Below are 26,981 nucleotides of genomic sequence, written 5' to 3' on the forward strand. Positions count from 1 at the left end.
ACCCCCCCTTCTCCCCTCACTCTCCAGCAAGCCCCCAGCCCCACACCCCACCCCTGACAATGAAGAGGGGGTGCCCCCCACCCTCCCCCGCCCCCCCCGTTCCCCGGTGCCACACTGGCCATGCTGCTCCCCCTCTCTGCCCCCGGGGTGCAGGCGGCCTGGGGCAGCTGGGGGTGTTTTTCTGGCGGGTAATTGCACCCTCCCCAAATTGCACGGTGCGCTGCGGCCGGGCGCCCAGCAGCTCGCGGCTTTTTCCAACCAACGTGGCTCCTTCGAACGTGGAAACGGCCGTGGAGGGGTGCCAGGAGGGGAGTGGGACGGCAAAGGGGGGGGATAGAAGGGAGAAGAGGGGAAGAAAAGTGTTGGGGGGGCAGTAGGGGGAGGTTTTGGGGGTGTTTTTGGGGGGTGCGCCTTGGGCCGGGGTCCTCGCCCGAGGGATGCTCTGGTTTCACACCCTTGGCCTTCGCACCGAGCTGGGGGGTTGGTTGTGGTGCATGAGGGGCCCGGGGAGGGTTTTTGGGGGGGGTAATGGGGAGCCTCTGGGGTTGGGAGGATGGGAATGAGGATAGAAGTGGGGGTGATGGGTGGGAGTGGGTGTTTGTGGTGCCCTGAGCCCCCTTGGTGCAGCACCCGGCGTGGCGTGGCACCGGGGTCCCCAAAGCGCCACGTGCCACATCGCCGATCCCCACCCTGCCCAGCCACATCCAGCCCCCCCGACCCCTCCAAATACACAACAACCCCCTTCCAGACCCCTTCCAACGCCCCCAACCCACCTCCCCAAAACCTCTCACCCCCCCATCGCCCCCTTCCCACCCACCCCACAGCCACCCCGCTGCGGGGAGCGACACGCGTGTGCACGCCTGCGTCTGCGTGTGCATGAGCGGACGGGAGGAGAGGAGAGGGGGGGGGATGTGTGAGGGGGAAGAGAAGGGAGGGGTACCAGGGGTGCCCCCCGAACTCGCTGGGTGCCTCTGATTGGCCGAGGGGCCGTCCAAAATTCCCTGGTCGGGCCGGGTCCCTCCTCTCGCCGCCGGCGCATCGTATATAAGGGGAGGCGAAGGAGTGGGCAAGGGCAGTAGGAAGTTTCTGCTGGGGTCGGGATTTGGAGCTCCAGAGTCGGATCGGCCCCGTATGACCCCAACCTAAGAACAAAAGAGACCCCAAAGAGTCTACATGTCTAATATTTAGACATGTTCAGCTTTGTGGATTCTCGGTTACTGCTGTTGATAGCAGCGACTGCACTACTCACCCGCGGGCAAGGAGAAGAAGACAGTGAGTAGTCGGCCTCGGCTGAGGTCCCCCCCGCCGGTGGGGTGAGGGTTGGGGGGTGGGTGGCGATGGGGAGCGGGGCTGTGGGGAGGGGAAGGGGGTTTTTTTTGGAGGTGTCTTCCAGGATTCACCTCGACGCTTCGCGCCGCTGCCGGTGGGGTGGTTGGGGTTGGGGTTGGTGGGGATGTGGAGGAAGAAAAGGGTGGGGAAAAAAAAGAGGTTTTTGAGAACAATTTGGGGAGATTGTGGGGGGTTGGGGAAGGGGAAAGTGGGTGGGGGGTGAAGGGGTTGAGTGGGGAAGGGTTTTGAGGGGTGTCTGTGGTGGTGAGGAGAGTCGGGGCGCCCTGCCAAGGGAGGGGAGGGAGGGCAGGGGGAGAGGAGAGGAGAGGAGCCGGCGGGGAAGGAGGGAGCTGGGGAAGAGGGGAGGAGGAGCCGCGAAGGGAAAGGGGGGAAAGAGCGCGGGAGAGAGAGCGGAGAGGGGAGGAGAGGGGGGAGAGGGGGGGGGAGCCCGGCTGGGATCTGCTAAACCCATCAGGAAAGAATTAGAAAAGTCTGGGATGATTCATAAGGAAAACGTCTCGGCAGCACGGAAAGCCGGGGCTGGCCAGGCGCTCGCTGGCCCGGGAGGGGGATGGCACCCCACGGCCACCCTGGGACAGGGATGGCACCCCATGGACACCCCACTATGGGGATGGCACCCCATGGACACCCCACTGTGGGGATGGCACCCCATGGCCACCCTGGGACAGGGATGGCACCCCATGGACACCCCACTATGGGGATGGCACCCCATGGACACCCTGGGACAGGGATGGCACCCCATGGACACCCCACCGTGGGGATGGCACCCCTAGACACCCTGGGACGGGGATGGCACCCCATGGACACCCCACCGTGGGGATGGCACCCCTGGACACCCTGGGATGGGGATGGCACCCCATGGACACCCCACCGTGGGGATGGCACCCCTGGACACCCTGGGATGGGGATGGCACCCCACGGACACCCCACCATGGGGATGGTGCCCCATGGACACCCTGGGACGGGGATGTCACCCCATATCTGCCCCAAGATGGGGATGTCACCCCATGGACACCCCACCCTGGCGATGCCACCCCACGGCCGCCCTGGGATGGGGATGCCACCCCATGGCCACCCCAGGAGGGGATATAAATCACCCCACAGCCACCCCACCATGGGGATGCCACCCCATGGGGCTGCACTGGGACCAGAGGAGATGGGGGGTCACAACTGGGGTCACCACCCCCACACTGCCCCGATCCCCCTGCGCCCGCAGACATGGGGACCCGGGGGGTGCAGGGCTGGGCCTGGGGCACCCTTTACGTTTGGCCCAGTCTGTCTCTGGGCAGGGGGGGGATTATTCATTTTTGGGGGTGCTTTTTCCCTGTGTTCTGTGCCTGGCAGCATCCCCCCAGCTGCCAGAGTGTCGCGGGACACGGTCCCTGCTTGGATGCTTTTTGCCTTTGATTACATTTTATTACCTGTTATTTTATTCTATTTTATTCTATTTTAATATATTATATTTTATATGATTTTATTTTATTATTGTGGGGTTTGGGGTTGTTTTTACTTTGGCCAAGCAGAGGTGGCCACAACCCGGGACAACCCCACACCCCCCTCGCCGTGGGGCCCTGGCTCCCTGCCCTGCCCTCCCCACGCTTCCAGCCTCTGGCTTCTCCCTTCCCAGCCCATCCGGCTTCATCCAGCCCCATCCAGCACCCGCCTGGATCTAATTTCAGCCCAGACATTGGGGTCAACCCACCCCATCCCACCCCATCCCACCCCGTCCCCTGAAGAGGGGGTGGGGGACACCCCTGCGTGGGGTATTTGCCTTGGCCCCGTCCTCTGCGGGACGCAGGGGCTGGCTGGGGGGGTTGTTTAGATTCCAGTGGGTGTGGGAAGGGCTCACTGTGGTGCTTTTCCCGTGTCACCACGGCGGGTGATGAGAACCAGATGAAGGAGAAAGGCTGGAGGAGCAAAAGGGGGGGATGAAGGGAGGAAAAAGAGGAGGGGGGGGTGAAGAGGAAGGAGAGGAAGGGTCTTTCTGGCTGCTGCCGTGCCCCCCAGCCTCATGTTCTCCCTCCCCCCGTGTCCCCCAGTCCAAACTGGAAGCTGCATACAGGATGGACTAACGTACAACGACAAGGATGTGTGGAAACCAGAACCCTGCCAGATCTGCGTCTGCGACAGCGGCAACATCCTCTGCGATGAGGTGATCTGTGAGGACACCTCCGACTGCCCCAACGCCGAGATCCCCTTCGGAGAGTGCTGCCCCATCTGTCCCGACACCGACGGTAGCGTCCCCTGCCCCTCCTCCTCCTCTGCTCCCCACCGGCACCCCCAGCACCCCCAGCATCCCCAGCAGCACCCCCATCAACCCCATCAGCATCCCCAGCATCCCCAGCACCCCCAGCATCCCCATCATCACCCCCATCAATCCCATCCTCCCCAGCATCCTCACCATCCCCAGCATCCCCAGCATCACCCCCATCAATCCCATCAGCATCCCCATCATCCCCAGCACCCCCAGCATCCCCAGCACCCCCAGCATCCCCATCAGCACCCCCATCAATCCCATCCTCCCCAGCATCCTCACCATCCCCAGCATCCCCAGCATTACCCCCATCAATCCCATCCTCCCCAGCATCCTCACCATCCCCAGCACCCCCATCACCACCCCCATCAACCCCAACATCCCCAGCATCTCCATCATCCCCAGCATCCTCAACATCCCCATCCTGGCTGGTCCCCAGGGAGCCGTGGGGATGGATCCTGCCCTGGCTCAGCATCCTGCCCCTGGGGCTGTGGGGTGGGTATAGGGCTGGGTGGGGTAGTGACCTCTCTGAACACCCCTCCTTTCTCCCACAGCCTCCCCTGTCTACCCAGAAAGCACTGGAGTAGAGGTAAGGGCTCTCTGGGACCCCCATCCCATGATATCCCTCCCCATATGTGCTCTCTGTACCTCCCATCCTGTGATAGCCCCCCCCCCCCGAGTTTTGGAGAACCCCCCTTTTCTAACCCCCCATCTCACCTCTCCCCCACAGGGTCCTAAGGGAGACACCGGCCCCAAAGGAGACAGGGTGGGTATCACCCCCCCAGAGCCCCCCGCTCCCCACCGGGACCCCCGTCCCCCTGGGGCTCACCCTCCTCTCCTCCTCACAGGGACTCCCCGGCCCCCCTGGCAGAGATGGCATCCCTGGACAGCCTGGCCTCCCAGGACCCCCAGGCCCCCCAGGTCCCCCAGGCCTCGGCGGAGTGAGTATGGGGGGGTCCCTGGCTGTGCAGACCCCCATGGGGGTGCCAGCACGCCCCTCACCCCCTGCTCTCCCTCCTGCCTGCAGAACTTCGCTCCTCAAATGTCTTATGGCTACGATGAGAAAGCTGGTGGCATGGCCGTGCCCGGGCCCATGGTGAGCACAGGGGGGGGCTGGGGTCCCTGTGAGGGGGGACACGGTGGGGGGGACACGGGCTGAGAAGCTGGGTGGGGTGCTGGGAGTTCTTCCTGTGCCGAGGATGCTGCTGAGCTGGTAGGAGGTGGGAGGGATGGGGAAGGATGTTGGACCTGGAGGTGATGGGGACAGGGATGGGGGATGATGGGGTGGCAGTGGGGATGGGGATGGGGACAGGGACTGGATGGGGATGGGGACAGGGATGGGGGGTGATGGGGTGGCAGTGGGGATGGGGAAAGGGATGAGGGCACAGATGGGGACAGGAATGGGGACATGGACTGGGTGGGGATGGGGACAGGGATGGGAGACTGATGGGGTGGCAACGGGGATGGGGATGGGAACAGGGATGGGGCAGGGATGGGGACTGGGTGATGGGGATGGGAGGCTGATGGGGTGGCAGTGGGGATGGGGACACAGATGGGGACATGGATGGGGACAGAGATTGGGTGCTGGGTGGGGATGGGGACAGCAGCAGGATGGTGGTGGGGTGTGATGGGGTGCCAACAGGGACAGCAACAGGGTGGGGGTGGGGACAGGGGCTAGCTGGGGACAGGGACAGGGACAGGGACAGGGACAGGGATAGGGACAGGGTGCCGTGGCATCCACTCATCACCACCTCCCGTTCTCCTTGCCAGGGCCCAGCCGGTCCCCGTGGTCTCCCCGGCCCTCCTGGTGCTCCTGTGAGTATCCCCTCCCCCCTTCCCGGGTACCCTGGGGTGGTGGGAGGCCGGGTGGGCCGAGCCGGGGGGCAGGAAGGGGCCTCCCACCCTTCCCACCGTGGGGACACGTGTCCTCATGGGGCCTGTCACTGCCAGGGGCGCCTCCAGCCCCAACCTGTCCGTTTCCTAACCCATTCCTTCCCTTCTTTTTCCTCCCCCCACCCCAAAACCCGCAGGGTCCTCAAGGTTTCCAAGGTCCCCCTGGAGAACCCGGAGAGCCCGGTGCTTCTGTGAGTCCCACCACCCCCTCCTGCAGCCTGACGTGCCGCGGGGATGGGGCCACGGCCGCCGCTGCCCAGACCCACCCTGTGCCACAGCATCGCGGCTGGGACTTTGGGGAGGGGGCTGCCGGAGCCCCGCGCTGGGTGGCAGGGTGACAGGAGACGGTTGTCACCCCCAGCACCCTCATCCCTGCCCTGCCTCTCTCCTAGGGTCCCATGGGTCCCCGCGGTCCCGCCGGCCCCCCTGGCAAGAACGGAGATGATGTAAGTGGCTTTGGGATGGGGTCTCCACCCCCCCCACGCCCCCCCCCCCCCTATTTTGGGGCCTGGTGGCCCTGTGAGCCCCCCCAGTGAGCAGGAGCCACCTGCCCTGGGGATGTGTCACCAACCTGTGTCCTCCGTAGGGTGAAGCTGGAAAGCCCGGCCGCCCCGGCGAGCGCGGTCCCCCCGGTCCCCAGGTGAGATGCTCCCTGCCAGGGTCCCCTCCCGGAGCAGGGGGGACACAGGAGGGGACACCCCCACTGTGGCCTGCAAGGACATGACGGCAGCTACATGGTCCTCCAAGGATGGGGACAAGGGGGTGCAGGGAAAGCCCCCCCTGCCCTCCTGAGCATCCCCATCACCTCCTCCCCCTCTCTCCTAGGGCGCCCGTGGTCTCCCAGGAACTGCTGGTCTGCCAGGCATGAAGGGTCACAGAGTAAGTCCTGCAGGATTCTGGGAGCAAAGGGCACCCCGACCTCACCGAGGGGCTCCTCCTGACCTCCCCCCACCTCTCCCCTTCCCTTCTCTCTCCTGCTCTATAGGGCTTCAGTGGTCTGGATGGTGCCAAGGGTGAGCCTGGTCCTGCTGGTCCCAAGGTGAGGAGCAGTGTCACCCCGTCCCGGTAAGGTCCCCTCTGCTCCCTCCTGTTGGGGAAGGGTCCCTCAATGTTGTCCTTCCTCCTAGGGTGAGCCTGGCAGCCCCGGGGAGAACGGTGCTCCTGGGCAGATGGTGAGTTCTGGAGTCCCCAGGGTCTGGAGGGATGGATGGGGGGGAGATCCGGGATGGGGATGGGCAGCAAGACACATGGAGAACCAGCCCATCCCTGGGGATGCTTCCCCAGGGGATGCTCGGGGTGAGGAGGGGGTTTAACCCCAGGAAACATCGCTGGGGGTGGGCACGGAGGGGCACAGGGGTGGGACCAAGCCCCAAAGTGAGAAGGTGGCTCTCTTGGTGACCAAAACATTCCTCTCCCCTCCACAGGGTCCTCGTGGGCTTCCTGGTGAGAGAGGCCGTCCCGGCCCGTCCGGCCCCGCTGTGAGTGTCTGGTTTGGGCAGGGCTGGGGGTGGGGGCTGCTGGGGACAGGGCTGGGGGGATGCTGGGGACAGGGCTGGGGCTGGGGGGATGCTGGGGACAGGGCTGGGGGTGGGGGATGCTGGGGGCTACCTGTCCTGCCCAGTGGGCATCACTAACGGGTGGCTCCTCTCCTCTCCTCTCCCGCAGGGTGCTCGTGGTAACGACGGTGCTCCCGGTGCTGCTGGTCCCCCCGTAAGTAACCCCAAACCCCACCCACCCTTCCAGCAGCTCCGGCTTCCCAGGAGGGAGATTCCCCTCCCGGCTCCATCGCAGCCAAGGGACCCCTGGCTGGGAGCCAGAGCTCTGCAGCCTGGAAACCTCCCCCACCCCCCCACCCCCCAGCACCAGATGTGGGAGGTGGGATCTCTCCTCTGCCACGTCCCCTCTCTCCTTTCTAGGGTCCAACTGGTCCCGCTGGTCCCCCCGGCTTCCCCGGTGCTGCTGGTGCTAAGGTAGGACCTGCCTGGCCCTCTGCTCCCAGGTGGCATCTCCTGGGCTGGGAGAAACTGGTGGGAACTGGGAGCTGGTGGCAGGAGGACCCAGCATCAGAGGGGTTCCTCATGTGGCCCCCGGTGTGAGGACACACCATGTGCTGCGGGGTCCCCGCTGCCGGGGGGATGGGGACGTCCCCAGCCAAACCCCGTGGATGCAGCTGCTGGCGTCACCCCCCCCCCCCAGGAAAGGAGCCCTGGGCAGAGGGGGAGCGCGGCCGTGTCGGGGCACCAGGGCAGCCCCCCCACTCACGCCTCTTCCTCCCTCCTCTTCCTCCGCAGGGTGAAACTGGTCCCCAGGGTGCTCGCGGCAGCGAGGGTCCCCAGGGTGCCCGTGGTGAGCCCGGTCCCCCCGGCCCTGCCGGTGCTGCTGGTCCTGCTGTAAGTGGCATCTGATGCTCCCTCAGCCTTCAGCCTCACGTCCTGCTGGCCCCGGCGTAACCCTCCTCTTCCTCTTCCTCTTCCTCTTCCTCTCCACAGGGTAACCCTGGTGCTGATGGTCAACCCGGTGCCAAGGGTGCAACTGTGAGTGTCCCCCCGCCCTGGCCCCCCACCTGGCTTTGGGATGAGGGTCCGTGCTGCCCCCTCACCTCCTCCTCTGCCTCTTCCAGGGTGCTCCTGGCATTGCTGGTGCTCCCGGCTTCCCCGGTGCCCGCGGTCCCTCCGGACCCCAGGGTCCCAGCGGCGCCCCCGGCCCCAAGGGTAACAGCGTGAGTATCCCCAGCCACCTCCATCCTCTTCCTCCCGGGGCTCGCAGCCCTTCTCCTCCTCCAGCAAGCTGCTGTCCCACCTGGGGACATCTCTGGCACCCCATTCCCTGTCCTCTCCAGCCCTCCTGCATGCTGACAGACGCTGAGCATCGCCCCCTCCTGCTGAGGGGCTCCCTTTGCTCCCTGGTCCGGTGTTAAATGCCTTTTCCCTCTTCTCCCACCTCCAGGGTGAACCCGGAGCTCCAGGCAACAAGGGAGACACAGGTGCCAAGGGTGAACCTGTAAGTGCCCCAACTCCCATCTCCTGAGGGGCTCAAGCCCCTCCTGGCTCCAGCGTGTCCCATGGGTGCTCATCCCTCTGCCTCCTTCTTCAGGGTCCCGCTGGTGTCCAAGGTCCCCCCGGCCCAGCTGGTGAGGAAGGCAAGAGAGGAGCTCGTGGTGAGCCTGGTCCTGCTGGGCTTCCCGGCCCCGCCGGCGAACGTGTGAGTAGTAGTGATCCCTGTCCCATCCCTGCCACTTCCCTGTCCCCATCCCTGTCCCCATCCCTGTCCTCCCAGTGACCAGCAGCTGGGCCTCGTGGCTGCTCATGGGTGGGCACCCACCGTGGTGATGCCCACGCCCTCCAAGCCCCTTCCAGCACCCCACTGAGATGCTCTGCTCTGGGACACCAGGCTGCTCCCACCGGGTCCCCTGCACCCCCAAACCCACCGAGGTCACCCCTGTCACTGTGTCACACTGACCCCTCTCCTGTCCCTCGCAGGGTGCTCCTGGCAGCCGTGGCTTCCCTGGCGCTGATGGCATCGCTGGTCCCAAGGTAGGTTGGGCTTATCCCACCTGGGATGGGCTGTGGCCTCCACAGCGGGGTCACCAGGGGCATGTCACCCATCCCAGCACGATGCTGAGACTGGATCCCAGCCCTGGTGACATCCTATGGCTGAGGGTAACCTGTGTCCCCCTCCCCAGGGTCCCCCCGGCGAGCGCGGCTCCCCAGGCCCCGTCGGCCCCAAAGGATCTCCTGGTGAAGCTGGACGTCCCGGGGAACCCGGCCTCCCCGGTGCCAAGGTGAGGTGGTGGGGTGGTGGTCAGGGTGGCGGGGGGGCTACAAGGAGCAGCCAGGCCGGCCACCCTGCTCCAGGGACGGCCGCTGTGCTCGCCGTGCCGGTGGAGGAGCCGCTCCCCGGGGTGTCGGAGCATCCCTTGGGATGCTGAGCCCCTAACCCACCCCCTGATGCCTTGCAGGGTCTGACTGGAAGCCCTGGGAGCCCCGGTCCCGACGGCAAGACTGGCCCCCCGGTAAGTGAGACCCACCGATGCCCCCTCCCTCCCTCCCCCCACGGCTCGTCACGGGCTTCGTTAACGAGCTGCCCCCTCCCCACCCCTATTACAGGGTCCTGCTGGTCAAGACGGTCGCCCCGGCCCCCCTGGCCCCCCCGGAGCCAGAGGCCAAGCTGGTGTGATGGGTTTCCCTGGTCCCAAAGGTGCTGCGGTGAGTGTGGATGGGAGCTGCTGTCCCTGGGGGGTCTGCGGGGGGTCCCGGTCCCCGGGGGATTCCCACCTGGGACGGTGGCTGATGGGTGGGCACGTCCCTGAGGAGGGTGGCTCAGGGTGTGTGTCCCTCCCTGGGGGAGCTGGTGCCTGTGGGTGTCGGGGTCCCGTCGCAGGGTCTCATCCTGCTCTCTCTTTTGTAGGGTGAGCCTGGCAAGCCCGGAGAGAGAGGAGCCCCTGGTCCCCCCGGCGCTGTTGTGAGTAGTCACCGGAGCCCTGACAGCTCAGCCTGGGCTTGGAGAGGGGTTTCGCTCCCACGTGGGGCTGTGGGATGGGGCTGTGGGGGGTGACGTGGGATGGCTGAGCTCCGAGGAGGAGGAGGAGGATGGCAGCAGGTCGCTGGGACTCCAGCCTGGTGACTGCCTGCCACCTTGGAGCGGGGACAGCGGGGAGGTGACGTGGCCGCGGGCAGCTCGCCACGAGGGATGCTCCACGGGGCCACATCCAGCCCCACGCCTGGCTGGGGAGGGGAGGGGGGCTGAGCCCCACGGGGGCATCGCTCAGCTGCAGGTTGGGGCTGTGCTCTGAGCACCCTCTTCTCCCCCCTCACCACCCCAAATCCGCAGGGTGCTGCTGGCAAAGATGGAGAAGCTGGTGCCCAAGGTCCCCCCGGCCCTACCGTGAGTATCCACGAGCCCTCGGCCCCCCCGGCCACACTCGGCCACCAGAGGAGGGGTTCAGGAGCTGGCTGCCCCCCCCTCACGCTTGTTCTGTCCCCCCCAGGGTCCCGCTGGAGAAAGAGGTGAACAAGGTCCCGCTGGTGCTCCCGGTTTCCAGGTGAGGGGTGTCCCTGTCCCTCGGGGTGGGGGTGATGCTCTTCCTTCCATCACCCACCTCGGTGGTGTCTCATGGCTCCTCTTCTTCCTCTTCTTCCTCCCCAGGGTCTGCCGGGCCCCGCTGGCCCCCCTGGTGAGGCTGGCAAGCCTGGTGAGCAGGTGAGTGTGGGCGAGCATGGGGGTGCTGGGGGAATGTCCCTGTATCCCCCCCTCAATGGGGAGGGGGCTGCTGATGGGGTGCCCCCCAGTGCACCCTGGGGCGATGTGCTTGGTGCTCTGGGAGCAACAGGGACCCCAGGCTGTTGGGACCCCCTCCTTCCCCATCCCTGAGGCCCCTCCCCACACCCCTGGGACCCCTCTGCCCGTCCCCAGGGCCACCCCTTCCCACCCTGACTCTGCACCCTCCCCCACAGGGTGTCCCCGGAGATGCTGGTGCCCCCGGTCCCGCCGGTGCCAGGGTAAGTTGAACCCAGGTCGCTCCCCACCCCGGCTCTCGGCACACCCCCGTGCCCACCGCCCCACTGACGGCCTCGGCCCTTCATCTTCCTCCCCTCCCCAGGGTGAGAGAGGCTTCCCTGGTGAACGTGGTGTCCAAGGTCCCCCCGGTCCCCAAGGTCCTCGTGGTGCTAACGGTGCTCCCGGTAACGATGGTGCTAAGGTGGGTCTGAGCTCTTGGCTTCACTGGGCTGGGCTGGGGACATCCAGGTGTGACCAGTGACTGTCCCCAGTCGGTGGCTCCTTGGAGTGGGTGGGTGGTGGTTGTGGGGGCGGGGGGGGGGGGGTGTAGTTTGGCTTCACTCCCTTTTCCCGGGGTGGATCCCACAGGATCAGCTCCTGTGTGGTGCTGGGTGGACTTTGCTGTGCTGGGAAGCGCTGGGCTCTTGCTAACACCCCTTTTTTGTCTCTCCCACCCAGGGTGATGCTGGTGCTCCCGGTGCCCCCGGGAACCAAGGCCCCCCCGGTCTGCAGGGTATGCCCGGAGAGCGTGGTGCTGCCGGCCTGCCAGGCGCCAAGGGTGACAGAGTAGGTGTCCCCCCAAAATCCTGACCTTCCTCTTCGGTCCTCTGCTCCCAGCCACCCCTGTCCCCCCTCCTCCTCATCCCCCGGAGCTGCAGCCCCTGTGGGAGGGGGGGTGCTCGGTGCCACAGCTGTCCCCAGCCGAGGGTGGCCCTTGGGGTCTGTCCCTCACTGCCAGCTGGGAACTGAGCCCAGCTCGTCCCCCAGAGCCCGGGAGGAGGATGAGGATGGTCTTTGCCCTGGGGAGGGCAAAGATGACACCCTGTGCCCTGGGGAGGGCAAAGATCCGGGATGCCTGGGTGTTGCTGTGCAAAAGGGAAAGTGGAGGTGACCCCCCGGCCCCGGAGGAGGGTGACACCCCTTCCCAGGTGACCCACCATCCTCTTCCTCTCACAGGGCGACCCCGGTCCCAAAGGTGCTGACGGTGCTCCTGGCAAAGACGGTCTCCGTGGTCTGACCGGCCCCATCGGCCCCCCCGGCCCCGCTGGTGCTCCTGGTGACAAGGTAAGGTTGTCCCCAAGCTGGATGCTGGACCGACGTGTCCCTGCACCCACCGCCACCTGCTCGCCGTCGCCTTCACCTCCTTTGCTTCCCTTGTTCTCCTCCTCTTCCCCAGGGTGAAGCTGGTCCCCCCGGCCCAGCCGGTCCCACTGGTGCCCGTGGTGCTCCCGTAAGTGTGCCCCCCACCCTGGGCCTTGGGTGGCCATCCCTCAGTGGCCATCCCTCAGTGGCCATCCCTCGGTGGCCGTGCCCTGTCCCCTGTGCTGACACCGCTCTCCTCATCTCCCTCAGGGTGACCGTGGTGAGCCTGGTCCTCCTGGTCCTGCTGGATTTGCTGGCCCCCCTGTAAGTGCGACACCATCGCTCCTCCCCTCCCCTTTATTTTGGGGGGAGGGACACACCTGCTCCTGCTGCCCCACCGGGGTGATGCTGTGCCCACCCCTCACCCCTCTCCCCTCTCCGCTCCCCCGCAGGGTGCCGATGGCCAGCCTGGTGCTAAAGGTGAAACTGGTGATGCTGGAGCCAAGGGTGATGCCGGTCCCCCCGGCCCTGCCGGCCCCACTGGTGCTCCCGGCCCCGCCGTAAGTTGCCCCCCACTCCCCGCTTCCCCCCCTACTCGGGGTCCAGCCCCACAGCACAGCTAACCCCTCTCCTGCTCCTCTTCCTCCTCCACAGGGTGCTGTTGGTGCTCCTGGTCCCAAAGGTGCTCGTGGTAGCGCTGGACCCCCTGTAAGTACCAGTCTGACGGTGGGAGGGGGGTTGGGGGCTCCCTGGGGGACCCCTTTGGTATAAACACCCCCAGGGTCGGGGGAACTCCCTGCTGTGCCTCACTCCATCCCCCCAAACCTGTGGGGCAGAGTGGAGCTGCGGCATTTCCAGCCCTGCACCCCCAAAACTGTGCTGGGGGGGGTGGGAGCGGGTAGCATTGCCCTGGGGGTGCTTCATCCCTCAGAGGAGCAGCTGAGGGGCAAAAGGGGTTTGCCCTTATCTCCCCCCACCCCAAACCAGCCCCAGGTCCCTCTGGGATGGACACTCTCCTCCTGCCCCCCAGCCCTGGGGGTCCCTGCGCTGCCTTGGCCCCTCTCTGCGGGTGCAGGTGATGCCGGGGTCCAGCCCCCAGTGACCCCATCCTTTCTCCCTTCCAGGGTGCTACTGGTTTCCCTGGTGCTGCTGGAAGAGTTGGTCCCCCTGGTCCCTCTGTGAGTACCCCCACGGCGGGCTGAGGGGGGGTGAAGAGGGGGTGGGAGGCTGGGAGAGGGGGGGTGAAGAGGGGGTGGGAGGCTGCGGGACAGCGGCTGCTGGCGATGGGGGGATGCGGGACGGGAGCTGCTGGGCACCCACCCAGGAGGCTCCACGTGGCCGCCCTGTCCCAGTTGGCACTGGGACACCCTTGGCCGCCCTTCAGCTGGCAGCTGGGGGGGGTCCCGGGCTGCTGTTTGATTATGTCACCTTCCCCCCTCCTCTCCCCCCACCCAGGGAAACATCGGCCTCCCCGGCCCCCCCGGCCCCAGCGGGAAGGAAGGTGGCAAAGGCCCCCGTGGTGAAACCGGCCCCGCTGGCCGCCCCGGGGAGCCCGGCCCCGCTGGCCCCCCCGGACCCCCAGGCGAGAAGGGTTCTCCCGGCGCTGACGGCCCCATCGTAAGTCACCCCCACTTCACACCCCATCCCACACAGAGCATCACCACCTGGCACCCCTCGGCTGTCCCCTCTGCCAGGATGGTGTGTGTGTCCCCCCCCAACCCCACGCTGAGGTGCTGTTTGTCCCCCCCAGGGTGCTCCCGGTACCCCCGGACCCCAAGGTATCGCCGGCCAACGCGGTGTTGTGGGTCTCCCTGGACAGAGAGGAGAGAGAGGCTTCCCTGGGCTGCCCGGCCCCTCTGTGAGTACCTGGGGGGCTCCTGGGGATGGATGACATTGGGACCCCCCCTCCTGGGGTCCAACTCACCCGTGTGGCCCCCACGGCTGTGGGTCTGAGGGGGAGGATGCTGCTGGTATCTGACGTACCCCCCCCCGCCACTCCCATCTTCTCTCCTGGGCAGGGTGAACCCGGCAAACAAGGTCCCTCTGGCTCCCCTGGCGAGCGCGGTCCCCCTGGTCCCATGGGCCCCCCCGGCTTGGCTGGACCCCCTGGTGAAGCTGGACGTGAGGTGAGTGGCTGTGGGCAACTGTTGGTGTTGGAGGGCATGGACTTTCCCCCCTCCCCCAGCCAAGGTCAGCCGTGGTTTTGCTGTGCTGAGGACTTGCCAACTTGTGGCACCCATGGATACTGCTCGGTGCCGGGCTGAGCAGAGATGGTGCTGTCCAGGTCTTCGTTAGCCTTCGCTCGCTCTAATGAGGGGGGGTCTTTGCTTCTCCACAGGGTGCTCCCGGTGCTGAAGGTGCCCCTGGTCGTGATGGTGCTGCTGGTCCCAAGGTGAGTGGGCTGGTGAGGGGGCTGTGGGAGGGGGTGATAGGGCTATGCTGGCCCATGCTGACCTCTCCTCTTCCTCCTCCTCTTCCTCCTCCTCTTCCTCCTCCTCCTCTTCCTCCTCCTCCTCCTCGCAGGGTGACCGTGGTGAGACTGGCCCCGCTGGCCCCCCTGGTGCTCCCGGTGCCCCCGGTGCCCCCGGCCCTGTTGGTCCTGCTGGCAAGAACGGAGACCGCGGTGAGACCGTAAGTGATGCTCTGCCCGGCGCATCCCCCACCTCAAAATCCCCCCCTCCCCAGCCCAGGACTCCCACCCCTGGCTCGACCCAGTCTTGGAGCAAGGACTGATCCCAGAGGGAACGTCCCCGGGATGCCCGGCGTGCCAGGCGTCACTCCACACAGCGTGATGCTGTCCCGTGCTGGGGGCAGCAGAAGCTGGAGGATGCTCTAACCTGTCCCCTTCTCTCCTGTCCCAGGGTCCCCAAGGTCCCGCTGGCCCCCCTGGTCCTGCTGGTGCTCGTGGTCCTGCTGTAAGTTGATGTTCTCCTCCATCCTCCTCAGTGCTTCCGCATCCCTGTGGGTGTGGGGGCAGCGGTTGGCTTGGACCGTGCTCAACTCATCTTCCTCTTCCTCCTCCTTCCTCCTTCCTCCTCCAGGGTCCACAAGGTCCTCGTGGTGACAAAGGTGAAACCGGTGAACAGGGTGACAGAGGCATGAAGGGTCACAGAGGCTTCTCCGGTCTCCAGGGTCCACCTGGTCCTCCCGTAAGTCCCATGGGGTGACAGTGGCCCCGGGTGCTGCCCCCCGAGCAGAGCGCGATGCTGATGGGACCTCTTCTTCCTCCTCCCGTTGCACAGGGCTCTCCTGGTGAACAAGGTCCTTCTGGTGCTTCTGGTCCAGCTGGTCCAAGAGTAAGTCCCTGGCTGAGCCACCACCTCCTGGAGCATCCTGGGGGGGGATGTTGGGGTGGGGGGGGTGCTGGGCTGTCCCCTGCTGTCATCAGGTTTCTCGTGGGGACGTGGGTTGGTGCTGGAGGGGCCGGCTCTGCCCAGGCAGGGTGGTCACGCTCCTCACCCCTTCTCCTCTCCTCTCCTCTCCTCTCCCCAGGGTCCTCCCGGCTCCGCTGGTGCTGCCGGCAAAGACGGTCTGAACGGGCTGCCCGGCCCCATCGGCCCCCCCGGCCCCCGCGGTCGCACCGGTGATGTCGGCCCCGTCGTACGTATCGGCCCCTCGGCCGCCGCCTGCCCAGAGCCGCCTCGCTCGCCTTCACCTCCACCTCACCATCCTCCTCCTCCTCCTCCCACAGGGTCCTCCCGGCCCCCCTGGCCCCCCAGGTCCTCCCGGCCCCCCCAGCGGCGGTTTCGACTTCAGCTTCCTGCCCCAGCCGCCCCAGGAGAAGGCCCACGACGGCGGCCGCTACTACCGCGCCGACGACGCCAACGTGATGCGCGACCGGGACCTGGAGGTGGACACCACCCTGAAGAGCCTGAGCCAGCAGATCGAGAACATCCGCAGCCCCGAGGGCACCCGCAAGAACCCCGCCCGCACCTGCCGCGACCTCAAGATGTGCCACGGCGACTGGAAGAGCGGTCAGTGCCCCCACCGGCCCCGCGCCCCGCTCCCACCTCCGGCCCTCTGTCCCCTCCACCTGCTCCTCAACCCCCACCTGTCCTCCAGCCCCCTCCAGCCCGGGGTGATCCTCACCTTCCTTCCTCTGTCCTGTTCCCGTCTCTCGCCTCCATCCCCCAGCCCTTCTCGCAGCGGCTCCTCTCCTCTCTCTGCTCCTCTCAACTCCACGCTCCAGCTCCCAGATCCCTCCTACCTGCTCCTCACCTCCCTCCTCCAGCTCTCACAGCTGCTCCTCGCCTCCATCCACCATCCCTTCACCCCACAGCTTCATCCCTTCACCCCACAGCTCCATCCCACCATCCCTTCACCTCACAGCTTCATCCCTTCACCCCACAGCTCCATCCCTTCCTCCCTTCACCCCACAGCCTCATCCCTCCATCCCTTCACCCCACAGCTCCATCCCACCATCCCGTCACCTCACAGCTCCATCCCTTTCTCCCTTCACCCCACAGCTCCATCCCTTTCTCCCTTCACCCCACAGCTCCATCCCTTCCTCCCTTCACCCCCACAGCCTCATCCCTCCATCCCGTCACCCCACAGCCTCATCCCTCCATCCCGTCACCCCACAGCAAACCCTCCACCATCCCTCCACCCTCCATCCCTCCTCCCACCCGCTCCTCACCTCCTTCCTCTGTGGTTTCTCCTCACCTCCAGCCCTCACAGCTACTCCTCACCTCCCTCCTCCATCCGTGGTGGCCCCCTGCCTCCCTCCCCCCAACTCCCTGACCCCCCCCTTTCCCTCTGCCCCCCAGGTGAATACTGGATCGACCCCAACCAAGGCTGCAACCTGGATGCCATCAAGGTCTACTGTAACATGGAGACGGGCGAGACCTGCGTCTACCCCACCCAGGCCACCATCGCCCAGAAGAACTGGTACCTCAGCAAGAACCCCAAGGAGAAGAAGCACGTCTGGTTCGGCGAGACGATGAGCGATGGCTTCCAGGTAGGCAGGGGGGCAACGAGGGTGGAGGGGACAACGGGGATGGGTGATGAGGGGACCAGCAGGATGGACGACGAGGGGATAACCGGGATGGATGATGAGGAGACAGCTGGGATGGATGATGAGGGGATAACCGGGATGGATGATGAGGAGACAGCTGGGATGGATGATGAGGGGATAACCAGGATGGATGATGAGGAGACAGCTGGGATGGATGATGACAAACTGGGATGGATGATGACAAACTGGGATGGATGACGACAAACTGGGATGGATGATGAGGGGACAGCCAGGATGGATGACGACAAACTGGGATGGATGATGAGGAGACAGCCAGGATGGATGATGAGGAGACAGCCAGGATGGATGATGAGTACCTAACCCCTCTTCTCCGGCAGTTCGAGTATGGTGGTGAGGGCTCCAACCCAGCCGACGTCGCCATCCAACTGACCTTCCTGCGCCTGATGTCCACCGAGGCCTCCCAAAACATCACCTACCACTGCAAGAACAGCGTGGCCTACATGGACCAGGACACCGGCAACCTGAAGAAGGCCCTTCTCCTCCAAGGAGCCAACGAGATCGAGATCAGGGCCGAAGGCAACAGCCGCTTCACCTACGGCGTCACCGAGGACGGCTGCACGGTGAGCGCTCCCGCCGGCGGCGATGGGCTGGGTGGTGCTGGGGTAAGGGGGTTGAGGAGGGTGTGGGGGGGGGGGCACAGGGCTGATTCCTCACCTCCCCACAGAGTCACACCGGTGCCTGGGGCAAGACAGTGATCGAATACAAGACGACGAAGACCTCCCGCCTGCCCATCATCGATTTGGCTCCTATGGACATTGGTAGCCCAGACCAGGAATTCGGCATGGACATCGGCCCCGTCTGCTTCTTGTAGTAACCCGGATGCCCCAGGCGTGACAGGAGAGAGTATTAATAATAATAATAATAATAATAAAAAAAAAAGAACAAAAAAAGAACCAAAAAAAAAAAAAAAGCCAAAAAAAAAGGAGAAAAATTTCACATGGACTCAAATTTGTGTCGGTTTCTGTCCAGCGCCTCCAAAAAGCCTTTCTAAACCTCTCCCCCTGACACCCCCCTCCCAAAAAAAAATAGATCCCCCCCCCCAAAAAAAAACCAACCAAAACCGACCCAAAAAAAAAGCATTAAACAAAACCCAACCTAAGGAAAAATTATATAAAAAAATAAAAGACTTTTCAAACCAAATCACCAGGAAGTGGGTTCGCTTGCTTGCCCCCCCCCACCCTGCCCCTCCCCATCCATCCATCCATCCATCCCCTTCCATCCTCTTCCTCATCCTCCTCATCCTCCTCGGGTACCCCTCAGCCCCCCTCCCCGAAGACAACAGCGCTCGCACCAAACCTCCTCCCTCTCTCTCATCAGTGGTGCTGAGCTCCCCCCAACCAAACCCAGAGCACCGACACCAACTGACCGCCCCCAATTCCCCTTCCCCCAGCCAACCCCCCTCCTCATTTTGCTTCTTGCATCTCATTAGCCTATATTAATGTTATCGCTGCAGGGAAGATGTTGAACTCCTGGTTTTAACCCTCTCCTTGTTGTCCTTTCTCCCCTCCCTCCTCATCCTCCCCCAATTTATTTCCCCTTCTCATTTTTTAATTTTAATTTTTTTTTCTCATTTTCTTCTTTTTTTTTTTTTTTAATTTAGGCAGAAAAAAAAAAATCCCAATCCCCAAACCCCCCCAGTTAATTCCCCAGCACATCAGGGGAGCAGCCGCTGCCCCGGCGCCGAGCAGACCCGACCCTTCGCCGCATCCTTTCCCGGGAGGCTACCTCGCCGCTGTGCTTTGGGGTTCACTTTCTCTTTTCTTTCCTTCCCCCCCTTTTATTTTTCATCATTCTGGGTCTTTTTCTTTTTTTTTCCTTGGTTTTCCCTTGAATTCTGGAAGTGGTTTTAGCTGCGTTTGGGATCTGATGTTGTTTTTTTCCAGCCGTGCCGGGACTTTTCCGCCAGGTTCAGAGCCAAAGGTGCTGCTGGTTGGTCCCTCTGCAGATCCCCCCTCCCCATCCCTGGGGTTTGGTGCTCTGGTGGGTGGTTCATTCTCATGTTTCTCCAGTCAAGGTGTCTCGGGACTCGCTGAGGTTTTTCTTACCCGTTGGATATTTTTTTCCTCCTGGTTTCTTTCTCTCCTTTGCATTTTGTGTTTTGGGGGGGAACAGGGGTGTTTAATTAGCGGTTCTTCTTGGTCGCCCAGCCCCAGGACCGCTCGGTGCTACAGCCTCCGAAGACGCCGCTCGACTTGATTGATCTGACTTTCTCCGGGGGTGTTTTTTCCCTCCCTCCCTCTCTCCTTCCTGCCCAGCTCAACTTGTGAAGTTTCAAAGGTGCTATTTAACCCCCACTGCCCCCCCAAACCCTCCCCACCCCACCCCACCGCCCTCGCCGCCTCATTCCCGCAAGCAACTGCAAGGTAAATTAAATTAAAGCAATTAAAACCTGGGAAGGGACTAAGGACAAAGCCCCGCTCCGCAGGTGGATCATCAGCTCCGCTCTCATCTTCCAGCAGCTTTTTCTCCATCCATCCATCCATCCATCCATCCATCCATCCATCCATCCATCCATCCATCCATCCATCCATCCATCCATCCATCCTCCCTCCCCAGGGCACGGAGGGGCACGAACCCACCCCCCTTTGCCAGCCCATCTCCCGGCGGATGCTCTGGGCTCTCCTGGAGTCTGTACCTAGTTTGTTTGTGTATAATTAATAATAATTGGATTTTTTTTTTTAATTATTAATAGTTTTTTTTTCCTTTCTGACTGCTGAAATAAAGCATGTGAAATGATCCAACCAACCTGGGGTGCTCTTCAGCGGCCGCTCTCGGGACTTGGGGTCCTGGCTGGGTTCGGGGAGGAGGATGAAGGTGCGGGGGGTGTGTGCGTGGTGGGGTTGGGAGCCCATCACCCTGGTCCTGGTCTTGTCCTGGCTGCTCCCGTTGAGCTTCTGAGCTGTCCTCCTGTCTGTCCTCCCACCTCAACACAGCCCCTGTCAGCCCTCCTCCTCCTCCTCCTCCTCCTCCTCCCTCAGCCCCCTGCTGCCCTTGGGGGGGTGGGAAGAGGAAGGAAGGGGGGACCCACCTCCCCAGCAAGGAAGGCTGGGCTGGATTTGGGAAGAGGGAGGGGGGCAGAGCTGTGTGCACCTCTGGTGAAGGGGATGTTGTGTGTCCCCTCCTCGAAAAGGGGGAGGAATTGGGGGGAATGAGGGAGGAATGAGGGTAGGAAGAGGGCTGGCGGGGGGAAGGAGGGTAGGAAGGGGACTGGGGGCTGGATGGGGGGAGGAATAAGGCTGGGGGAGGAAAGGGGCTGGGAGGGGGGAAAGGAGAGTAGAAAGGAGGCTGGGGGAGTGGGGGGAGGAAGGAGGCTGGGTAGGCTCAGCCCAGTGTGTGTCCCCCTGAAATGAAATTGAGGGGGGGGACATGACAGGACACAGCTGGCAGGGAGGGGAGGCACAGAGAGCGGCATTGGAATTGGGGAGGGGGATCGTGGGGCTTGGAGGGGGGATATCCATGGGCAGGGGGGTCTCAGCCCACACGCTCCCTCACGCCAAGGCCACGCGTGTGCGTGGGCCGGCTCGTGCCCGCCGCGTGCCATGGCGGGGGGGCACCAGCCAAGGCCCCTCGCAGAGGGGGGCCGAGGGGGCTGCGCAGGCCTCAGGCCTCAATGGCGCCTTTCTCCCCGGCCGTCAATGCCGGCCCTTGTTCCCCGTGTTTGCCTAACCCCCACCCTGGCGTCCGGCCCCGCGGGGAGGGGGGGCTGCCGTGAAAGGGGTCCTTTCTTTGGCGGCGAGGGGCCGGGCTGGGGGACCCCCCCAGCCTGAGGGGAGGGATGGTGGGGTGCTGAGCGGGAGGCCTGGGTGCGCGCGGTGGAAGGGGCGAGCGGCCGGCAGCTCCAGGGGAGATCTGGGGGGACACAGGTGAGGTGGGGGGGGTTTTGGGGGGTATGGGAGGATATGGGGGGGGTCCTGGGGCTGTGTGGTCCCCCCCCTGCTTTGGGGTGTCCCTGTCCTGCTCTCCGTAAGCCCTTCCTGCTCCGTGGGGCTGGGTGGCAGGGTCAGTGTGAGCCCTAACTGGGGGTGCATGGCTTTGGGGGGGCAGCGATGGAGCAGGGTGGGTGCAGACCCTTGGGGGGGGCATGGGTGGAAGAGGGAACCGGGTGGGTGAATGGTTTTGGGGGGGCCATGGCTGGAGCAGGGTGGGAGTAGGTGCCAGCAGAGCACCCAGATGGAGCAAAGCAGCTGAAGAGGGGGGCAGAGCGGAGCAGGACACCTTCCCCCCCCAATAGGAAGGACAGAGCAGGAACTGCCCCCCCAGCCCACCCCCCCCCCAGCAGGACCCCAGCCCCCCAGCACTCAGCATCCCCCCAGCCTTGGGTCACATCCAGCTTCTTTTGGGGCTGGCCAGGGCAGAGAACTGGCAAGCTCGATGCACCGTTTGCAGCCAGAAGGAGCCCAGCAGGCAGCCTGCACCCCAAAACCCCCGACCCACCCCAAAGACCACCACGGCCGGGCAGGACTCTGCTTCCAGAGGGTGACAAATAAAGCAGCAACACCACGTCTCATCGCTCAGCAGTCGCTTTATCACCCCAAACAGACCCCCCAGCCCCGTCCCTCGGCAGGGCCCATGGCGGGGTCACCCCCAGCGAGGTGACACCCCAACAGCCACTCCTGTTACCTGGAAAATGGGAAAAACACAAAGTTTATAAACCCCCCCCAAAATAACCCCAAAGAGGCGTGATGCCCCCACTGCTCTTGGTGGGAGAGATGAAGCTGGAGGGGAAGGGATGGGATGCAGGGGTCCTGTATTGACCCACCGCTGCACGGGGGTGCTGATAACCCCCCCAAAGAGTCACAGCCCCCCCAAAATGCCCCAGTGCTAGGTGGTGGCCGGTCTGGCTGGTCTCTGCCCACTGACGGGCTTTTGTGCCCTCCGAAGTGTCCCCAAATGCATCCCACCACCCTTTCCTCCACCCCTGGGACTGCACCCCCCTGCCCAGCAGCCCCCCGCCCCCCGGGGTCACCCCGGTACCCACTGTGGCAGGAGGGGGACGCGGGCACCGTCCGAGGCCCCGGGCAGGGGGCTGATGCGCTGCCCCGTGCGCACGTTGAACATGGGGAGGGTGGAGAGGGGCCGCGGGACGTCGCGGCTGCCGGCCATGTGCCGCAGCTCCTCCGTGTCGCCGTGGATGCTGGTGTGGTGGACCAGCTGGATGCTGAGGGGGAAGGACAAATGGGGGCTGCACCCCGTGTTTCCACCTGCACCCCTTTTGGGGGGGGGGTGGGCCTGACCTCCCGTGGTTGGGGGCTGCTCTCCGTCATTGGGGTCTTCACCCTGTCACTGGGGTCTGTACCCCATCACTGGGGTCTGCTCTCCATCACTGGGGTCTCCACCCTGTCATTGGGGTCTGCACCCCATTGTTGGGGGCTGTGCACCCATCATTGGGATCTCCACCTTGACATTTGGGTCTCTGCACCCCCTCACTGGGGTCTGCACCCCACCACTGGGGTCTGCACCCCCTCACTGTGGTCTGCACCCCCTCACTGGGGTCTGCACCCCACCACTGGGGTCTGCACCCCCTCACTGGGGTTCCCTCCTTGCTGGCATTGAGTCCACTGGCGAAGTGAACCAGCTCTTGTGCTCCAGCCTGTATCTGGGGGGGTTACTGGGGGGGTGCTGAGGTGTGGGGAGAGGAGGGGGGTGCTGCGGAGTGACCTGTGGGCTCCATCCCCCTCATAGCACCCCATAGCACCCCATAGCACCCCCCAGCACCCCCCCAGCACCCCCATCACCAGCACAGTTCAGCCCGAGCGCGGTGACTCACTCAGACGTCGCCAGGTCCCGCTTTTGCCTGGAAAACAGATGGAAAAGGGCAAAAAAATCCCTAAGGGTGGTGAGAAGGACCCCCAGCCCCTCCCCAGGCTGTCCTGGGGCTGTGGTGTCTGGGGAAGGGACCCTTTTTGGGGGGGACACACCCCCAACTCACACTCCCTCCCTGCGGCAGCACATGAGGTGTCCGAGGAGCAGACAGAGCAGCGCGGCCACCGCCAGCGGCACCAGCAGCGTCACCAGGAACCCCGGCAGCAGGTCCCGGGGGGGGGCATCGGTGGGGGGCTGGAAATCCCCCCCCTCCTCCAGCACCCCAGAACCCCACGTCGGCTCCAACGGCGTGGGGCTGGGCTGGACCTGCAGCTGCGATGGGGTGATGGTTGGTGTGGGGTGGTGGGGGCGAGGGGTGCGCGTGGCGGGGTGGGGGTGTGTGGGGGGGTACACACACAGTTGGGGGGGGTCTCACCAGGGTGAGGTTGCACCAGCGGATGGCGAAGTGGGGGGCGAAGGCGTCGTAGCAGGGGGCGAGGGGCTGCTGGCCCAGGCTGCAGCGGAAGCGGCTCTGCGGGGACGCCGCGGACCCCAGGCAGCGCGAGGCGGCGCCACGGGAACCCACCGACACGTACACCCTGGGTGGGGGCACCGGGGGTGGGACCCCAAACCCCACGCACAGGGGTGCGGATGGGGATGGGGATGGGGTCTGCTCAGCAGCAAGAACAGCATGCCAGCCCCATGGTGTACCCCAGCCCCACACTGCACCCCAGCCCCACAGTGTACCCCAGCCCCACACTGCACCCCAGCCCCACACTGCACCCCAGCCCCACACCACACCCCAGCCCCATCCCATACCCCAGCCCCACACTGCACCCCAGCCCCACACCACACCCCAGCCCCACACCACACCCCAGCCCCACAGTGTACCCCAGCCCCACACTGCACCCCAGCCCCACACTGCACCCCAGCCCCACACCACACCCCAGCCCCATCCCATACCCCAGCCCCACACTGCACCCCAGCCCCACACTGCACCCCAGCCCCACAGTGTACCCCAGCCCCACACTGCACCCCAGCCCCACACTGCACCCCAGCCCCACACCACACCCCAGCCCCATCCCATACCCCAGCCCCACAGCATACCCCAGCCCCACACTGTACCCCAGCCCCACACCGCACCCCAGCCCCACAGCGTACCCCAGCCTGAGGCTGTTCCCCAACCCCACCTCATATCCCAGCCCCACACCATACCCCAGGCCCAGGCCGTACCCCAGCCCCATCCCATACCCCAGCTCCAGCCCATACCCCAGCCCCACACTGCACCCCAAGCCCACACTGCACCCCAAGCCCACACTGCACCCCAACCCCACACTACCCCAGCCCCATCCCATACCCCAGTCCCACACCGCACCCCAGCCCCACAGCGTACCCCACCCCATCCCACACCCCATCCCCAGGCCGTACCCCTCCTTACGCCCCTCGATGGGCAGCGGGACGCGGCCGCCGCGGTCCAGGGCGGAGGTGACGTTGAGCACTCGGACATTGTCCCGCTCCCAGAGCTCGGCCGCGGCCTGCAGGAACATCTCCTGCGCCGCCGCCGCCAGCAGCTCCTCCACGTCCCGGTTGCCCACCAGGAACTCAGCCTGGTACGGCCACTCCCCCCCTGCGTGGGTCACACAGCACCCATGGGGAGACCCCCAGCACCCACCCATGGGGGGGCCCCGGTGGGGTTTGGGGTGGCACAGCCCTTACCTGGCGCGGGGATGACGGTGATGACGAGGCGCTGTGCCACCGTCCCGTAGCTGTGCCGGTTGTACGCCAGCACCTGCGAGCCAAGGAGAGACCCCCCCAAAGATGCCAGCGCCCCCCACCCCACGCCTGTGTCCCCCCCCCACCCCCAGCACGATGCCTACCTCAATGGTGTGGGTGCCCACCTCGGCGGCCGTGGGGCTGCCGTAGAGGTAGCCCGACTGGCGGGGGTCTCGCTGGATGTACCGCAGCCACCGCGGCAGGTCGGGGTGGTCCCGCAGGTGGGCTTGGAAGGTGATGGGGGCGGCTGCTGGGCGCCAGGACACACGGACGGGGTGGCATGGGGATGGACATGGGGACATGAATGCCGTCGGGCTGCACCATGGGAGGACCCCCACCCCGATGGGCAAGGCGAGGGGTCCCAGCGCCGGCTGTGCCACGGAGGGGGGTGTCCTGCTCCCAAATGACCCCGAATTGAGGTGCCCCCCAACAGGTCAGCGGGGGGAAGGGACAGGGGGAAGGGGTAACAGCGCGATGGGGAGTCCCCAAATGGGTGGAGGGAAGGAGAGGGGGTGGATGGTGAGAGGGACGGATGGAGGGATGGCACAGCTGGGGTTGTGCCTGGTGGGCTGTGCCCCCCCCCACCCCGTTAACAGTCCCAGACTCCCCTCCCACGCCAGGCACCACAGGACCCCCCCTTTGTCCCCACGCCCCTCAGCTGGGCCCTCACCGCTGCCATCGTCATCCTCCTGGCTGGTGAGGAAGGCCGCCTGGAACAGCTCCCGCTCCAGCTCGTGGACGAAGATGACTCCGGTCTCGGAGGAGACGCGCTGGTCCGGGAGGACTTGGTGGTCAGGGAGGGTGGCCCAGGACCCCCCCAGGGCCACGGCTGCGGCCAGACACGGGGCTGGAGCCTGTGCTGGGGGACACGGCTCCTCCCTGCCTCAGTTTCCCCATTGCCCAGAGACCACAGGACCCCCCCAGACACCCGCCTGGGGCAGACACGCGTCCCCGCGGTGCCAGGCGTCCCGGGACAAGGGGGTGGGCTATATTTGGGGACAGGGACAGCACCTGCCCCGGTCCCAGCGCCCAGGGGTGCTGCTCGGTGTCCCATCCCTGTCCCCAGCCCCGGCTGGCACCAGGCACAGGCGGCTCTCTCGGCTTTATTTAGCCCTCAGGTCGCAGCCCGGGCACCCCCCTGTCCCCTCCCACAGGCACCCCCCATCCCCGTCCCCATCTGCAGGGGGAGGGGGGCATCCCCCTATCCCCTCCCCGCTGGGGGTACCCCCAGCCTGTCTGTGTGCCCCGGGGAAGGGTGGGGGGGGGTCCCACTCGCCTGCCAGCACCCAGAGCCGCAGCAGCTCCGGGGCCTCCATCTTCACCCACCAGCCGGGAGCGGGGCCAGGGCTGATTGACGGGGGCAGCGGGATGGCCCGGGCGAGGGGGGGCCGCCTGGGGGGGTCCCAGCAGGGACGGGGCGGGGTGGGGGGGGCACCCTGTCACCGCCACCCCACCGCCAAGGCCCCCGTGGCGCCGAGCCCCTCGCTGGGACCCACGGCACGGAGCGGGGGGGTCCCTGGGGTGGGGTCATCCTGGTGCCCCCCGACGCGGGCAGTGGGGGCACAGGGGGATGGGGGGGGGGCACATACACACACTTGGGGACGGCTGCGACCCCCCCTGCCCCAGACAGCATGACAGGCGGATGTCCCGAACACCGCCCCGCCTTGTGCAACACGTGTGCACACGCGTGTGCACCCACGGGGGGGGGGGGGGGGGGGGGCCGGGCCCCGCAGGGGGGGTCGGGGGGGTGGGGGGAGGGGTTGGGGGGATGTTGGGGGGGGGGATGGGGTGGGGATGGCGGCGGAAGGGGAAGATGGGGAGCCGTGGGAGGATCATCGCCCGGTGTCATCATGTGACGTCACGCCACGTCACGCCGCGTCACGGCGCTGTCCGCAGGGTCCTGCTGCCCGCACGCTCGCGGGCCTGGGGGAGCAGGGCTGCCCCCCCCACCACCCACCCAGCGCTGTCCCCCTCCCCACCGCAGCCCCAGCCCCTCGGGATGTTCCTCCTGCAGCAGGGACCCCCCCAGCACAGCCCCTGCCCCCCCCCCCCCCCCAGCCTCCCCCGGGTATCCCAGTGGGAACCCAGAAATCCCTGGATGACCCCCCCAGACGTCACCCGGCAGGTACAGAGGGGCTGGGGGTGCGACAGAGCCCCTCCCCCGGCTCTGACACCACCCGGCCTCAGTTTCCCCTCCTGACACACCCCCCCTTCCCGGCTGGAGGATTTGGGGGGGGGGGGGACACACCCCCACACTCGCTGCACCCCACTTTATGGGGACAGAAAGAAAAGAGG

At 65.5% G+C, this 26,981-nt stretch overlaps 2 protein-coding genes across 3 annotated transcripts; one reads left to right on the forward strand and one right to left on the reverse strand.

The window, feature by feature from the left end:
• Positions 1-1,190: 1,190 nt before the first annotated feature.
• COL1A1 (collagen type I alpha 1 chain) lies at positions 1,191-18,617 on the forward strand (the record flags this gene model as incomplete). Its single annotated transcript, XM_084275354.1, has 51 exons — positions 1,191-1,272; positions 3,390-3,584; positions 4,159-4,193; positions 4,335-4,370; positions 4,453-4,545; positions 4,632-4,700; positions 5,375-5,419; positions 5,635-5,688; positions 5,890-5,943; positions 6,084-6,137; positions 6,323-6,376; positions 6,483-6,536; positions 6,625-6,669; positions 6,922-6,975; positions 7,163-7,207; positions 7,414-7,467; positions 7,789-7,887; positions 7,987-8,031; positions 8,118-8,216; positions 8,444-8,497; positions 8,591-8,698; positions 8,977-9,030; positions 9,180-9,278; positions 9,456-9,509; positions 9,604-9,702; positions 9,905-9,958; positions 10,328-10,381; positions 10,485-10,538; positions 10,643-10,696; positions 10,951-10,995; positions 11,097-11,195; positions 11,453-11,560; positions 11,951-12,058; positions 12,171-12,224; positions 12,347-12,400; positions 12,529-12,636; positions 12,731-12,784; positions 13,201-13,254; positions 13,532-13,693; positions 13,827-13,934; positions 14,095-14,202; positions 14,415-14,468; positions 14,600-14,707; positions 14,938-14,991; positions 15,118-15,225; positions 15,319-15,372; positions 15,569-15,676; positions 15,768-16,050; positions 16,843-17,033; positions 17,429-17,671; positions 17,776-18,617. The coding sequence occupies 51 exons, from the start codon at positions 1,191-1,193 to the stop codon at positions 17,920-17,922; spliced, it is 4,362 nt and encodes a 1,453-aa protein (XP_084131480.1). The 3' UTR covers positions 17,923-18,617.
• A 2,991-nt stretch (positions 18,618-21,608) lies between these two features.
• SGCA (sarcoglycan alpha) lies at positions 21,609-26,049 on the reverse strand. 2 transcript variants are annotated; one of them, XM_084275463.1, is made up of 10 exons: positions 25,963-26,049; positions 25,357-25,515; positions 24,791-24,933; positions 24,630-24,702; positions 24,342-24,540; positions 23,350-23,512; positions 23,041-23,246; positions 22,879-22,905; positions 22,090-22,269; positions 21,609-21,731 (listed from the first exon to the last, which is right to left on the reverse strand). In XM_084275463.1, exons 1-10 carry the CDS (start codon positions 26,000-26,002, stop codon positions 21,728-21,730), a joined length of 1,194 nt encoding a protein of 397 aa, XP_084131589.1. In that variant the 5' UTR covers positions 26,003-26,049; the 3' UTR covers positions 21,609-21,727. The 2 variants fall into 2 exon arrangements, with proteins under 2 accessions (XP_084131589.1, XP_084131588.1); XM_084275462.1 differs by having other exon boundaries at positions 24,791-24,936.
• Between the last annotated feature and the right edge of the window lie 932 nt (positions 26,050-26,981).

The sequence above is a fragment of the Gallinula chloropus genome (assembly GCF_964237585.1).
Source record: "Gallinula chloropus genome assembly, chromosome: 26".
Lineage (NCBI taxonomy): Eukaryota > Metazoa > Chordata > Aves > Gruiformes > Rallidae > Gallinula > Gallinula chloropus.

Coding starts and splice junctions, on each gene's coding strand:
- SGCA (XM_084275462.1), bottom strand. CDS start 26,002: ATGGAGGCCCCGGAGCTGCTGCGGCTCTGGGTGCTGGCAG. Junction 25,516..25,962: donor GCGGCTCTGGGTGCTGGCAG/GCGAGTGGGACC, acceptor GTCTGGCCGCAG/CCGTGGCCCTGGGGGGGTCC. Junction 24,937..25,356: donor GGAGGATGACGATGGCAGCG/GTGAGGGCCCAG, acceptor CCTGGCGCCCAG/CAGCCGCCCCCATCACCTTC.